General features: G+C 50.5%; 4 protein-coding genes across 4 annotated transcripts; 2 read left to right on the top strand and 2 right to left on the bottom strand.

Annotated features, from left to right (window-relative positions):
• Positions 1-281: 281 nt before the first annotated feature.
• Positions 282-4,143, bottom strand: POX_c03829 (Nitrite reductase [NAD(P)H]; the record flags this gene model as incomplete). Its single annotated transcript, XM_050112717.1, has 8 exons — positions 282-1,281; positions 1,368-1,998; positions 2,080-2,282; positions 2,348-2,875; positions 2,960-3,042; positions 3,137-3,676; positions 3,777-3,924; positions 4,007-4,143. 8 exons carry the CDS (start codon positions 4,141-4,143, stop codon positions 282-284), a joined length of 3,270 nt encoding a protein of 1,089 aa, XP_049970273.1.
• A 933-nt stretch (positions 4,144-5,076) lies between these two features.
• On the top strand, positions 5,077-8,174 carry POX_c03828 (Nitrate reductase [NADPH]; the record flags this gene model as incomplete). Its single annotated transcript, XM_050112716.1, has 7 exons — positions 5,077-5,356; positions 5,474-5,573; positions 5,650-5,908; positions 5,989-6,224; positions 6,286-6,509; positions 6,591-7,214; positions 7,285-8,174. The coding sequence occupies 7 exons, from the start codon at positions 5,077-5,079 to the stop codon at positions 8,172-8,174; spliced, it is 2,613 nt and encodes an 870-aa protein (XP_049970272.1).
• Positions 8,175-9,514: 1,340 nt separating this feature from the next.
• Positions 9,515-12,431, bottom strand: POX_c03827 (uncharacterized protein; the record flags this gene model as incomplete). Its single annotated transcript, XM_050112715.1, has 2 exons — positions 9,515-12,249; positions 12,311-12,431. The coding sequence occupies 2 exons, from the start codon at positions 12,429-12,431 to the stop codon at positions 9,515-9,517; spliced, it is 2,856 nt and encodes a 951-aa protein (XP_049970271.1).
• Positions 12,432-12,647: 216 nt separating this feature from the next.
• Positions 12,648-13,773, top strand: POX_c03826 (uncharacterized protein; the record flags this gene model as incomplete). The annotated part of the gene is made up of 4 exons (XM_050112714.1): positions 12,648-12,846; positions 12,924-13,069; positions 13,135-13,327; positions 13,367-13,773. 4 exons carry the CDS (start codon positions 12,648-12,650, stop codon positions 13,771-13,773), a joined length of 945 nt encoding a protein of 314 aa, XP_049970270.1.
• Positions 13,774-14,103: the final 330 nt, after the last annotated feature.

The following is a 14,103-nucleotide window of genomic DNA, read 5'->3' as shown; positions in this document are numbered from 1 at the left end:
ACAAGGATTCCAGCCTCACAGACTGTTAAAATGGGAAGATCAAGGAGATTAAGAAAGAGGGAATAAAAAAAATGAAACTCGAGTGCGGATTGGCATGTCTCGAGAAAACTTGAATGGAAACAATCATTTGCAGATACACTGCCAGATGCATTCGATGAGTATAGAATGATAAAAAGAAAAAAAAAATTGAATGGAATACCGCGCTACCAATGGAAATGCTATCGCTGCAGCTTGTTCAAAACAACACCCAAAAAAGCCAACCGTGACCATATACAACAAATCTACCAGTCAATTCCCTTGGCAGGCTGTGCCAGCGATTTCGACTGCCCTTCCCCGGCAGAGATCTTCTTGCCCTTCATCCCCTTGTATCGTTTATCCATCTTGTGGAATGGATCCGGGGCTTCGCCCTTCTTGACCTTCCATCTTTCCGTTCCCAGTATCGCATCCAGCTCTTCCACCGGTGGAAGCTTGGCATACACCCATCCATCCTCTCGCTCCTCGACCGGAAAAGTCGCAATGTTCATACTTTCATCGTTGGAGCACCGTCCTGCCTGCTCCCCGTTGAGTTCGAAATTGCGCTTGTGATACGGGCACGAGACCCAGTATTTGCCCGCATCGTCGTCTCCGACCAATCCATCCGAAAGTACAAAGGCACGCTTGTGAGGACACATCTGCTGCGTGGCGTAGAATTTGCCCTTGATCTTGAACACGGCCAGCTGCGTGTCCCCTCGCTTCACATTCGCCGAAGAGACCCGCGGAGGCTCGTCTGAGAAGTGATCAGCGCGAAGGAGTGGCTGCCAGGAAGTGCTGGACCATTGGTGGCCTTTGAAATCCTCCTGCGCAGAGGTTGCCGGCCAGTAGGTGGGTCGATTCTGAGCTCGTTCTTGGATGACTTCGACCGTTTCCACGGTCTCGTCCGTGTTGGCGAATTGTTGAAAGACCTTTCTGCGTTTGGGATCTCGAACCGTCTCGGTCCATTCGCAGAAGTAACTGTCCACGAGCTCTTGCATCTGTCGCTCCATATCGGCACAGATCCCGAGCTTGTCGTCGATGATCACCTCCTTCAGGTAGTTGATCCCCCCGGGGAGATTCTCGATCCAGCGGGCAGTTCGCTGAAGTTTGTCGGCGGTCCGGATGTAGAAGATCAGGTAGCGATCGATGATGGGCATCACCATCTCTGGAGGCACATCCGTGACCAGTAACTCCGAATGACGAGGTTTTGCGCCGCCGTTTCCACCAACGTAGATGTTGAACCCCTTGTCGGTTGCAATGAGCCCGAAACTAGAGAAATGGCCAGATGAGCATCAATCTCGTCACACGAACAAAAATGAAAGAGAAAAAAAAAACCAGATAACGACTCCACTCACTCCTTGTTCTGAGCCTCAGCGCATTCTCTCACACAGCCCGAGACGGCACCTTTGAATTTGTGTGGCGCGCGAACACTTTTGTATCGTTCTTCCAGTCGAACAGCCATGCCAACGCTGTCCCCGACACCGAACCGGCACCAGGTCGTCCCGACGCAGCTCTTAATCGCACGAAGTGCTTTGGCATACGCATGGCCACTTTCCATTCCCGCATCGACGAGTTCCGTCCAAATGCTCAGCAGATCCTGTTTCTTGGCACCAAACATGTCGATCCGTTGCGCACCGGTGATCTTGCAGTAGAGCCCGTATTTCTTGGCAACCGAGCCGATTGCAATCAGTTTGTCCGCCGTGATTTCCCCGCCGGCGATTCGAGGGACGACGGAAAACGTGCCGTTGCGCTGGATATTGGCCAGAAATTTGTCATTGGTATCTTGGAGATCGTTGTACCCTTTGTCCATGATATGTGGGTTGAACAAACTGGACAGAATCGATCCGATGGCCGGTTTGCACAGTTCACATCCTAGGGATTCCGGATGATTGCCTGCAACCTGCATGACCTCGGGGAATGTCTTGAGCTGTTTGATGGCAACGATGTTATAGAGATCGGCCCGGGAGTAAGGAATGTGTTGGCACACTGGTCAAGAGGAACCATCCTTTTGAGTTAGCAACGATGCATCTCAAGAAAGAGACCATCAATTCAAATTGGAGCACTGACAGTGATTCGAAACTTCTTGGCCCATTTCCTTCATGGTTTTATTGAAAATAGACTGTACGAGTGGCAGACAGCCACCGCAGCCCGTTCCTGCTTTTGTGCACGACTTGACCTCGGCCATCGTTTTGCAAGTCCCATTCTTGACGGATTCTACCACATCGCCCTTGGTCACATTGTGACAGGAGCAGATCTGCACACCGTCATCCCTGGAGGAAGTGTTAGTGGGGGTTGTTATTGTTCAAAAGAGCAAGAGATCCATGATGGGACTCACAGATCATCGGCATTCTCGTCGCCGTCCCCTTGTGCCCCAAGAATGAGCTGACTTGGTGGTATATCAAGCTCTTTTTGGCTCTTGACCATCTGGTTCAACTTGAGATAGTCTTTGGTATCACCAATCATCATACCACCAAGGAGGAATTTCCCATCCATGGTAAACAGGTACTTTTTATACACGCCTCCAAAGGGATCCTTGTACGTCAATGCCTTGACGGGCGGTTCCTCGACTCGGCGCTCGTCTGTCAGGGTTTGGTCAATGGCGGCTGGACGCGCGCCGGGCAAGAATTTGGGACCATCTCGATCTGCAAAAAAGTCTCCAAAGGAGGCCACGTCGACCCCGAGAAGTTTCAGCTTGGTGCTGAGGTCGGGTCGACTAAAGCGCTTGTGCTCCTCAGGGCCATGGGTTAGATTGTACGCAAGCACGTCTGCCATTTCGATGCCGGGAGCGATAATGCCGAAGGTTTGGTTCTCCCAACTTGCACATTCGCCCACGGCATAGATGTTGGGAATGGAGGTTTGAAGACTAAGTTGAGAGTAGTTAGCGTTTCGTGTGTCTACGACCAGTCGAAGATAATACGTGATAGCCACGCAAGAGTTAGTTGTGTACCTTTCCCCGATCACGAAACCTCCCCGAGTGCCTGACTTGATGCCCGCGGATTGCCCAAGCTCGTCTCTTGGTTTGATACCGATCTGTTGGCGTGGATGGTTAGCTTTTGCTTTTTATTTCGGCATACTTTGCCTTTGCCCCCTCTCAAAAAGCTACACAAGACCGAGTGGAACATACCGCGAAACAAATACAGCAGCAGTCGATCTGCTCTCCGTCCTCAAAAGTGATTCCCACCACGTTATTCTCCCCATCGGTATTGACGGTCTTGACTCGCTTCTCATGAAGAACATCGAGCCCAAGATCACGAATCTTGCGAGTCACCAACGAACCAGCGTCGGAATCCAATTGGCGGGCCAGTACCCATTTGTTACGATCAATTAACTTGACGTTGCCAAAGTCTTCGAGATCGGTCATCGCCTTGGCCGCTTCCAAACCCAGTAAGCCACCTCCGACCGTGACGGCCGTCTGTCCCTTGTGATGTGATGCAAAGTCAATGAGTCGTTCCAGATCCTGGATCGTGCGGTATACAAAGACTCCGTTGGCATCGTGGCCGGGAGTGTGAGTGGGCAGAACCGCGTCGGAGCCCGTGGCCAACACCAGGATGTCGTAGGAGACGATGTCCCCTAATGATGTTTGAACGGTCTGATTTTCTGGGTGAATGGCGACCACTCGGGTGTTGAGGTGGTAATCGAATTTGCGATCTTTGAATGAGGCATACTGCAAGAGTGTTAGCAAGCAGGACTCGAGAACAGAAATGAAAAAAAAAGATGAATCAAACGTAAATGATTGCCGTCCTCAGAGAAAGAAGATGACTTACCCATTCCGTTGGCTCGAGGTACAAGTCCTCGATCTTGCGATGCTCAAAGAACGTCGACAAGCCTACTCGATTGTAGGCAATGTATGGCTCTTCTCCGATTACGAGAATGTCGTACTGGCCGGCCGTGTCTTGTTTAATCAATTTTTCACTGTTTGAGGGGGCATGTCAATATCCACACGTCAAGGCAAAAATGACCCGCATTTCTCTGGAGACGAGGGGAGACGATTTACATGAAAGCGATCGCTACCATCCCCAGCCCAACAATGACAATCTTTTGTCGCGACTTGTCATGCTGAGGGTGAACACGCGGACTGGCGCTGCCGTCGATCGGCTCGCTATGCCGAAGCCCATCTAATACTGGGGGCATGGTGAATGTGAAGAAGACGGAAGATTAAAGCGCAAAGCAAAACTCATTCCTCTACGCTGCAAAACTGGGGATTGCCTGGACTTTTTGAGAGGAATCGAATTGACATTACTCATCACTGGGTATGGCATGACCGTCAAGGTGGTATTATCATCACTACCACTTGAGCAGGTAGTACCATTGACTACTTGGTGCAAGGATACTGCGTCTTTTTCGGCACGGGCTACACCGGGCAAGGGTCTCGGAACATCCAGGCACTGCAGCACGACTCGACATTGGGTTTCAGATCAACCTCACGCCACACAAGCTTCCGCGGAGATGCTTCAGAAGCACTTATCGAAGGCTCCGCGGGGTCTCCATGCATGGCGATAACCAGCGATAGCCCACATGCCCAGTGAAGACAAGATCAGATCCACGCGAGGCCTGGACCCGCCAACCCGTTCATCAGCGGTGATAAGCAATCTCGGGCGGTGATTGGTCCCCGCGGATCTATAGATAGGGAGGCACGTAGACTATCAAAGACGATCGGACGTTTGGAAGGCGTTGCGAACAGAGGTAAATCTCGTCAAGGAATTGAGCCGCTTGGTTTCGAATGCCATTGGTTTGTGAACCAGGCGCACGCAGAGCTATGGATCCGCGGAGATCCATCCACAGACAGATCTTCTTCATTAACTGGTGACGTGGGCTGGAGCGCGCAAAGGCTGATTGCTGGAATGACTAGGGGAGCCTTCTACCCCCAATGCGGGAAAACTAATTGTCCAGGCTCTTGAGAACTATATAGCAGAGAGCGATGGTAGCAGACCCTAGTTTAAATAGGTATAGTGGGTAACATCGCTCATAAAATCAGCTTTCCTACTCCTAGCCGAGTGACCTAGACAGATTGAAGACGAAATTGTCAACCTGTATTTCGACACATCTATTGATTCATCAGACACTATGGCAACCATCCCCACGAGGGCTCCGACTCCTCTGTACTTTGACGTCGAGGTCGATAATGCTTCATTAAAGAAATCGCCAACGATACCATTGCACGATCTTCCAACACCACAAGAAGTCGATATTCCTCTCCCTCCACCGTCTTTTCGTACAACCGAAATCCTCGAACTTGACAAGGGAACTCCAGATCTTCATGTCCCGCGTGACCCGAGACTTTTGCGATTAACAGGAGTACATCCATTCAACTCAGAGCCTCCGTTGACAGCATTGTTCGATGAAGGTAAGGTCTTCAACACGCAGATACGGACACCTCTCTCGCCCCTCTCCCCCAGTCTTTCTCTGGAAAGAAAAGAGCAATAACGGGGAAATAAATGGGTATAGACTGACCAATGACCAGGATTTCTCACCTCCCCTGAATTATTTTACGTTCGCAATCATGGACCAGTACCGCAGGTACGGGACCAGGATATCCCAGAGTGGCAAGTCCGCATTGAAGGGTGAGTATATACTTCCATCAACCTTCTCAATCACGATTCATGTCCTGACCATCCGCCACTCATCCGAGAACCACAGGCTTGTTGAAAACCCAATCACTTTGACGATGCGAGACATTCTGGAAAAGTACGATCAGATCACGGCCCCTATCACACTTGTCTGTGCAGGCAATCGGCGAAAGGAGCAGAACACGGTCCGCAAATCCAAAGGATTCTCCTGGGGTCCAGCAGGACTCTCCACGGCTCTGTTCACAGGTCCAATGATGGCGGATATCTTACGGAGCGCCCGACCCCTTCGCAGGGCCAAGTTTGTGTGCATGGAAGGCGCGGATAAATTGGTAAGACTCGTCCTCACTGTGTTTGCAAAGAGCACGAGTGCATCCCGAACGAAGACTGACGCGGGAATGAGGATTGGTAGCCAAATGGGTTTTATGGAACTTCGGTCAAACTCAACTGGGCGATGGACCGAAATAAAGGCATCATGTTGGCATACAAAATGAACGGAGAACCGCTCACACCCGATCATGGACGCCCGCTCCGAGTGGTTGTCCCCGGCCAGATTGGCGGTCGTAGTGTGAAATGGTTGACCAGATTGATCGTCACGGATGCTCCGAGCGACAATTGGTATCATGTTTATGACAATCGGGTTCTTCCGTGAGTTTGAGCATCTCTGGAATGTATGGGCGTCTACAAAATCTAACCGTGATTGATGCAGGACCATGGTCTCTCCCGAGATGTCGGCGCAAAATAAGAACTGGTGGACGGACGAACGATATGCGATTTACGATCTAAATGTCAACTCGGCCACGGTCTACCCAGCCCATGAAGAGAGACTCGACCTGACCACAAGTGGAGAGTTTTACACAGCAAAAGGGTACGCGTACGCCGGAGGAGGTCGGAGAATTACAAGAGTAGAGCTCTCGCTGGACAAGGGCAAATGTGAGTTCACGCAAATCACTGTTGCCATGATAGAATCTCGCTAATCTGGGATTTCTTTTTTCTTTCGTCTCTTTTGAATAGCATGGCGCTTGGCAGACATCAACTATGCCGAGGACAGATATCGAGAATACGAAGGGGAATTATTTGGTGGAAAAGTCGACATGTGGCAGCGAGAGACCTGTTTTTGCTGGTCATTCTGGTCTCTTGCTATCCCCGTGGCGGACTTGGAAAACAGCGATGCCCTTCTTCTCCGAGCCATGGACGATGCCATGTCCGTTCAACCACGCGACATGTACTGGTCCGTTCTCGGCATGATGAATAACCCGTGGTTTCGAGTGACAATCACCAGGGATGGCAATAGTTTGCGGTTTGAACATCCCACGCATCCAACCCAAGCTGGAGGTTGGATGGAGAAAGTGAAAAAGGCCGGGGGGGATCTCGCCAACGGCTACTGGGGGGAGAGACAGCAAGGCGAGGAGCCTCGGGAAAAAGAGCCAGTAAAGGAGATCAGCATGAAAAAAGACGGCGTGAGCCGGCTGATCAGTTTCGACGAGCTCAAAGCCCACAGCGACAGTGGAGAGCCATGGTTTGTGGTCAACGGCGAAGTCTACGATGGCACAAAGTTCCTCGAGGGCCATCCCGGAGGAGCAATCAGCATAACATCGTCTGCTGGTCTCGACGTGTCGGAAGACTTTCTCGCAATTCGTAAGTCAAGAAAAAAAAGAGGACGAAACCTCACATTTATTTTCAGAGCTCGCGCTAACAAGTTTTATAGATAGCGAAACGGCAAAATTGATGATGCCGGATTATCACATTGGCACATTACTACCAGAGGCTCTGAAAGCCCTCCAATCCAACTCCAATCCAACGACAGGAGAGAAGCGCCCGGTTTTCCTACAATCAAATGCCTGGTCGAAGCTTCGGTTATCTGAAAAGAAGACAGTCTCATGGGACACCAAGATTTTCGTCTTCCAGCTGGAACACGAAGCGCAGCTTCTGGGTCTGCCCATCGGTCAGCACCTGATGATCAAAGTAAATGACCCTGTCAGCAAAGAACCTATCATTCGGTCCTACACCCCCATCTCAGAAACCAACATGCAAGGACGAATGGAACTGCTCGTCAAGATCTACCATCCAACCACGGACGTGCCCGGTGGGAAAATGACCATGGCTCTTGATCAACTCCCGCTGGGAACGGAGATTGACTGCAAGGGACCGACAGGTCGCTTCGAATACCTGGGTAATGGCCAGGTACTCATCGGTGGCAAAAAGCGTCATGTCAAATCTTTCAAAATGATCTGTGGAGGCACAGGCATCACGCCAATCTTCCAGGTTTTACGGGCGGTCATGCAAGATTCAAGTGACCCGACAAGATGCGTTGTGCTGGACGGAAACAGGTTGGAAGAAGATATTCTGTGCCGCGATGAGCTTGACACATACACAGCACAGGATAGCGAAAAGTGTACCGTCGTACATACACTGACAAAATGTTCAGCGAACTGGAAAGGTCGCCAAGGGAGAATCTCGGCGCAGTTGATTCACGAGTGGGCAAGTCCCGAGGAAAGCAGTATGGTGCTGATATGCGGACCCCAAGCAATGGAACAGTCTGCGAAGGATATTCTCCTTACACAAGGGTGGGCTGAGTCGGATATTCACATCTTTTAATTGTTTGATGACTTCCACATGGCGCTTTACTTTGTTTGCATATTTCAGCAGCCTTCACTACTCAAGCATACTGTGACCCACCCACATCTTTCTCTAATGTTTTGTTAAGAGCGGGCAATATATCTTTCCCGTCTTTAAAAACATAGTGACAATATAGCCACATCCACTCTAAACTCGGACTGCTCACTTCATGTCAGAATGAGTTGGAAATGGTGCCATTCCTAGTGGGATCCATCTTATAACGGACGATTACCAGTGCCTCGTCATGGTCCGATTTGCCGAGTCATTGCCAAAACTTTCCAAGGAATCGTGTCATCATTTCGCCTTGCGCCACATTGTCCCAAATGTTCTTCCCAAAACTACCGGCAAGGTAGATATTCTACCTCGCCCTTTCAAGGCGGACCATGAGCTATACCGTTATACTATATGCTTATTCGTCGGACGCAAATCGTTGCCTTGCCGTCCAGCTCCACCATCCGAAGCAACAAGTAAGACCTCTTCGGAGCCATCGAAGCTAGTCGCATTTATGAACCTATTGTAACGTAGCTTGAGGTGCACGCTATGCCTGATAAATATGTTTGCAATCGCTCTCAAGGTCACCTTGATGCGTCCACTTCTTTTTCCTGTTCTTCGAAAGTCTCGATTTTATTTAAAAAAGAGGGCATCTAAGATGGCGCTCTCTATTGCGACAGCGTGGATTTTATTGGCAAGTCTCACTGTTTTATCAGTAGTCTTGCACGACGGCGGCAAATATAGGCGACTCAACTAGCACCTAGGCATCTCTTTATTACATCATTGGATGCAGGACCGAAATGTTGCTTGAGTGACATCAAGAACGCAGATCAAGTAATGCGGATCAGGCGATACCAGCCCGTTTTCACCTCACCGTGGACATAGACGATGTCTTAGGTCCTGCCAATGATGCGATATGGTATTATCTAGATCCTTCCTTCGAAGCGAAAGCCCAATGGCAGGTGGTGTTCTGCAGATTCTAGGTACCACTCAGCTCCAGCCTACTTGGATAGGTTTGCGGTGCGAGCTTCTTCTCCGTGGCACATCGGGGACTTCGCTGTATGCAATGCAAACTCCCGGCCTCAGTCTCAGATCCGTCACCGTACACCAGCTGTTGAGAGGACCCAGCGAGGAAGACCTCGAGGACGAACGCAACATGTCGAATTATTTTCAGCTTCATTTCATTTCTATACCTACCATGTGTGAAAGATGAGATAGAAATCGAGCCCTTTGTCATTATTGTACATAAGCTCTCGAATCAATCGACGGGTTGAGACAGATGGACGGCTCCAGCAGCGAAAAGTGCTGACCACTGAGCTGGCCACCTATCAATAGTACTCTTTCAGGTCGAGCCGGATTCGCAGGTGCTCGAAAATACTCATCGTGTCAACTGCAGAACCGAGAAGCTTTCCAGACTGACCCGGGGGCTTGAGAGATGTCTTGGCAGGATCCAAGGAGCGCAGGTAGGCAGCAAAAGCAGACGTGTGTTTTCGAAAGGTCGAGTATAGATGGAGAACTTGTCCTTCATTTTCGTATCTCAGCCCATTCCACCCTTCAGCTTTCGAGAGAGGAGCAAAGGCTAAAATGATTCCGAAAATAGTGTCCAATGATTTGCCCGCAGGAGCGTGCCGCTTGCTGAGAAACATCGCAAATAGCATCTGATTAAGAACGTCTTCGTGGAACCCACGCAGCCGTGGAACTGAATGCGCAACTTCAATGGTTCCGTCAATGTCGCCACGATCGAGGCAATGCTCAATCCTGTCGAGCGACTTCTGAAAGTTGCTCCAATTCAACCCAATCGCAACCTGGAAGCAATAGTCGCTTAGGGCGAGCACAAAATGCTGTGCGTCGATCCGGAACCGCTGAAAGACATTCCGCGTGTCTCCTGAGCTGGAGCCGCGATGGGTGGAGTCCCGCACCATGTCCTTGACCACAGAGATCATTCGGAGTAGACGCAGCAAGTGTTTGAAAAGTCGATCATACCGCACCAGAGATTTCGGGGTAAAGAGCACCTCGAGAGCCGTCGGAGGTTTATACTGTAGGCGAAGGAAGTCCAAAGCTTCAATCGCATTGGGGTCTCTACATTTCTCAATCTCTTCATCTGTGAGGTCACGAATCGCAAAGCTGAGACCACCTGGAAGTTCGTTGTCTTGCTGGTGATGCGACTTTTCAGAGGCATTAGTGCTCTCGTCAGAAAGATAGCACTCGCCCAGCAGCCCGTTGAGGACCAGTCGCAGTTCGGAGCTTGCCGGGGGCCATCCATCACGACTGCCCAGACGCAACCCGGTATGAATCCCCGTTCGAACCACACCTCTCTTGCGTTCACCACTCTCCATTTCTGGATCAAAGAGAGAGGTGGTCAGCCGCGTCACAAACAACCCGTCTCCAAGTAACTGAAATTGCCTCTGGACGTTCAGGTGCTGTCGTAGGTTATGTTCTTTGAATAAATGATGAAGATACGAATAGTCGATCAACTGTGCCTGGAGACCAATGATTGAAGCGAGTGAAAGATGAAGGGCAGATGATAATTCAGGGCCAAAGCGACTGTTCATATCGTGCGTGTCGACCAGCTCCTCCTTCCCAGCCTGCGTTAACTGAGCGAGTTTGCTACTAACAAATTGCTGTTTGTCGAGCGCAGTCCCCTGGAGCGTTTTGTCACCATCCACATCGAACAACTCATATACTGAATCCAATGCAGTAGAAAAAGTCCGAGTGGAGTGAGGAAGAGCAGCAGATGTTGAGGGTCGCTTGTGCGATGGCCTCTGCTGATACCGAAGAATTTCATGCCGAAGGTTTGACTCGTATTCTTCAGCCTGCCGTTGTATACGCTCGATGTCATCCCACGTGGTCGCAATTTGTAAAGCGAGGCTGCCAGCTTGGGAGATCACGTCTTTTCTTCCAATTGGGTGAGCAGGGTGTGATCGTTTCAAAAGGCGCAGGCTCCTCCCACTCTCAAATACCGTGCGCGCCAAATCTTGCGGTATGAAAGACGGGACATTGGCCGTGATGAAAGTGTAGTCTGTTCTCTTGGAACCGGTCTTGAATTTCGTAGAATCATCATAATTGTCCACCTGAACAAACCTGTTCCCCCCTGATATTGACCCATCCAGAGCGTCGTCCACTGCCCTGAGCCCAATCCAGTGTTCAACAAATTCGAGCCAAGGACTGGTTACCCGCGCAACTATCTCAAAGAGTAGGTTCTCCATTCGACCGAATGATTGCGCAAATACTGAGGCGCAATCAATGATCACCGAAGTGAGCTCGGCATCGGAAGCTGCCCTTTGTGCCACCTGGACTATATGCGCGACAGTATTGATCAGATCTTCGCAACCTCTGAATAGAGTCAAGACCTGCAAGATTGAATCCACTTGACGGGAGAGAGATAGGACCTGTGCCTCAAGGTTGTAGATAATGACTCCAATTGTTCCACGTAACGTATATAGACTTGGCAGATCGGTGGATTGACGCGGGGCTGACTTTGCAAAACGTCGCAATTTTTGCATCCTCGTACCGCATGGAAGCACATCGGATATGACACTTTGCACCATTGATAGGCTGACCCCAGAGATGCGTAAGTCGCCGACCGCAGGGTCGAATGTTGATGTTGACTCATTGAAGCGAAACAGTGGCGAGCTCCAACCAAGACCGAGACGTAATGCCGAGCGAATGAAGATATTCTCATTGACCATCCGACCTGCGATTGGTTTTCCATGCGTTTTGGCTTGGCGCGACAACGCCGCATCAAACCCCCTCGGCCCGGACTCCGTGAAATACGCAGATACATGCTCATGGTGTAGACGATCATGATACCTCTCCCACGTCTTCCGAGGCGCCAATGTTTCCGAAATTTCATTTAGAACGTCAAATCGCCAGATTTCATCAGTTGGAATCGCATCATGGAGAACAGACGTGGACGTAGATTGGGTGTCGTCTGAGGAACCGACAGTGGAGACTGTTGGAGAGTTTGGCCGCTCAATATCATCCGAAAAGAGATCTAGTTTCCATACTGAGTCGGCGACTGTAGCACCTTCTTGCACAGGCGGACGATTCTCCTTGAGGATTGCTAGAGAATTGCCATCAGTTGGAAGTTTATGCTATAGTATGCGACAGTGAGGATTGCGCACCTGGTAGGTTCGTATCCCAAGGGAGATCCTCTAACGGCGGTAGAGCTTCAATGGTAAATCTGGAAATTCTCCATAGATCATCACTGGAGAAAGGATTCATCCAATTTTCAGCTGACTCCATTTCGAGCCCATCGCGAGCAGAACGATTCGGCTCACGGTGTTTGACTCGTTGCGGCGAAACTGTCTCAAGCCGCGCCGCGCAGCAGCATCGTTATCGTGCACGGACCATCCGATAACAGATGCGGCAGCTCACAATCTTGGGGCTCGACCTTCGCTGCAAGTCCGATGAAGCGCGTCTCGAGTCCCCATCATCGCAAGACTCTACCACAATTACAGCATGCCTCCTCGAAAAAAGGTCAAGCGCGCGCATTCGACGACGCCTCTTGAGGACACAGTTGCGCAGTCTAGCGTAGACACTCCTGGTTCTAGCGATACTGCTGAGAAGCCCGATGCGCCCTATGACTTATTATCAGATCCGTGGACGGATGATCAGGAAACAGCATTGCTCAAGGCCATCATAAAATGGAAACCTGTTGGTGAGTGGACGGCAAGCTGGAAACTGGGCCATCCAGATAGCTAGGATTCTCACAGCTAATTCCAATGAATCGGTTAGGCGTACATAAACACTTCCGAATGCTGGCAATCGCCGAATATCTGAAAAGTCAAGGCTATGCGCCGTCATCAGCGGAGCATATGCGCATACCGGGGATTTGGAAGAAGCTTGGTACGCTCTACAATCTCGAGGCTTTGGACGAGCGGGTAAGTAGCATTGACTTGTGTGTCGTCGCTAAGTTTCCATCTGACTAAATACGGTTCGTGAATAGGAAGATGCCATTTTTGCCGACAATAATGAGGACGACGAGGAACCGAGTGAAATGTATTGGCCTTTTGAGCTACCATACGATGAATATGGGGACCTCATGTTTGAGAGAAGACTGGCCACGGAAGGTTCCCTATCGCCAGTGAACAGTCGGCACGTGGAATCCAGGCGCGGGAGCACTGTCGCAGATACAGATGGTAAGTGGCTACTCTTAAATGATTCAATGACGAGACCAGAGAAGTTGATCCGGTGGCATACAAAAGAACCCCGTTCATCTCCCATCCCGTCTCGAGGCCGACGGTACACTCGCGGCGCTCGCCAGCCTACTCGCGAAACCCGCTCTACTCGCCTCCAAGTCGAAGTAGGCTCCGGTAGCCAGGGCAAAACGTCAGATGAAGAGGCCGAATCAAGTCAAGAGTCTGGAGCGAACGACGAAGGCCAGGACGAGGGCGGTGAGGACGGCAGTGATGGTGGCAAGGACAGTGAAGGGGATGTCGAGGGAGAGGCGGAGGAGGAAGAGGAAGACACTAGTGACAAAGGGGGCACGCGAAGCACGAGAGCGAAAGCAACTCGGTCGAAACCCAAGGGACCAAAGAAAGCACCCACAAATACAGGTACCCGTCGCACTGCTCGTCGACGCTGACCCGACTCGTACTATTTCACTGCACTGTGATACCAGCGAGAATATTCAATGAGCGTTTGAGCGACATTGTCCAATTCCGATAACGATTGCATGTACACTATCTTGATCGAGAACCACTTCTTTCTCCACACCCAAGGGAAGGCCATGTACAAGACGGAACAGGGCTCTAGAGGACCTGTCGATGAGCCTTCATCCTGATGACTGCAGATTGACACAGCTTCAGGCTACTTTTATGTTTTGCCGAGACACGGACAGAATTTCTCCTTTCTAGTCGCAAGATGACCAGGTCGGGGGCCTTGGAGCTCATGGGGTAGCTGTCCACAAAGAGGT

This window comes from Penicillium oxalicum, chromosome III, assembly GCF_001723175.1.
Source record: "Penicillium oxalicum strain HP7-1 chromosome III, whole genome shotgun sequence".
Lineage (NCBI taxonomy): Eukaryota > Fungi > Ascomycota > Eurotiomycetes > Eurotiales > Aspergillaceae > Penicillium > Penicillium oxalicum.
Note: the sequence above shows the minus strand (reverse complement) of the source record. Positions and strands in the feature narration are given on the sequence as shown.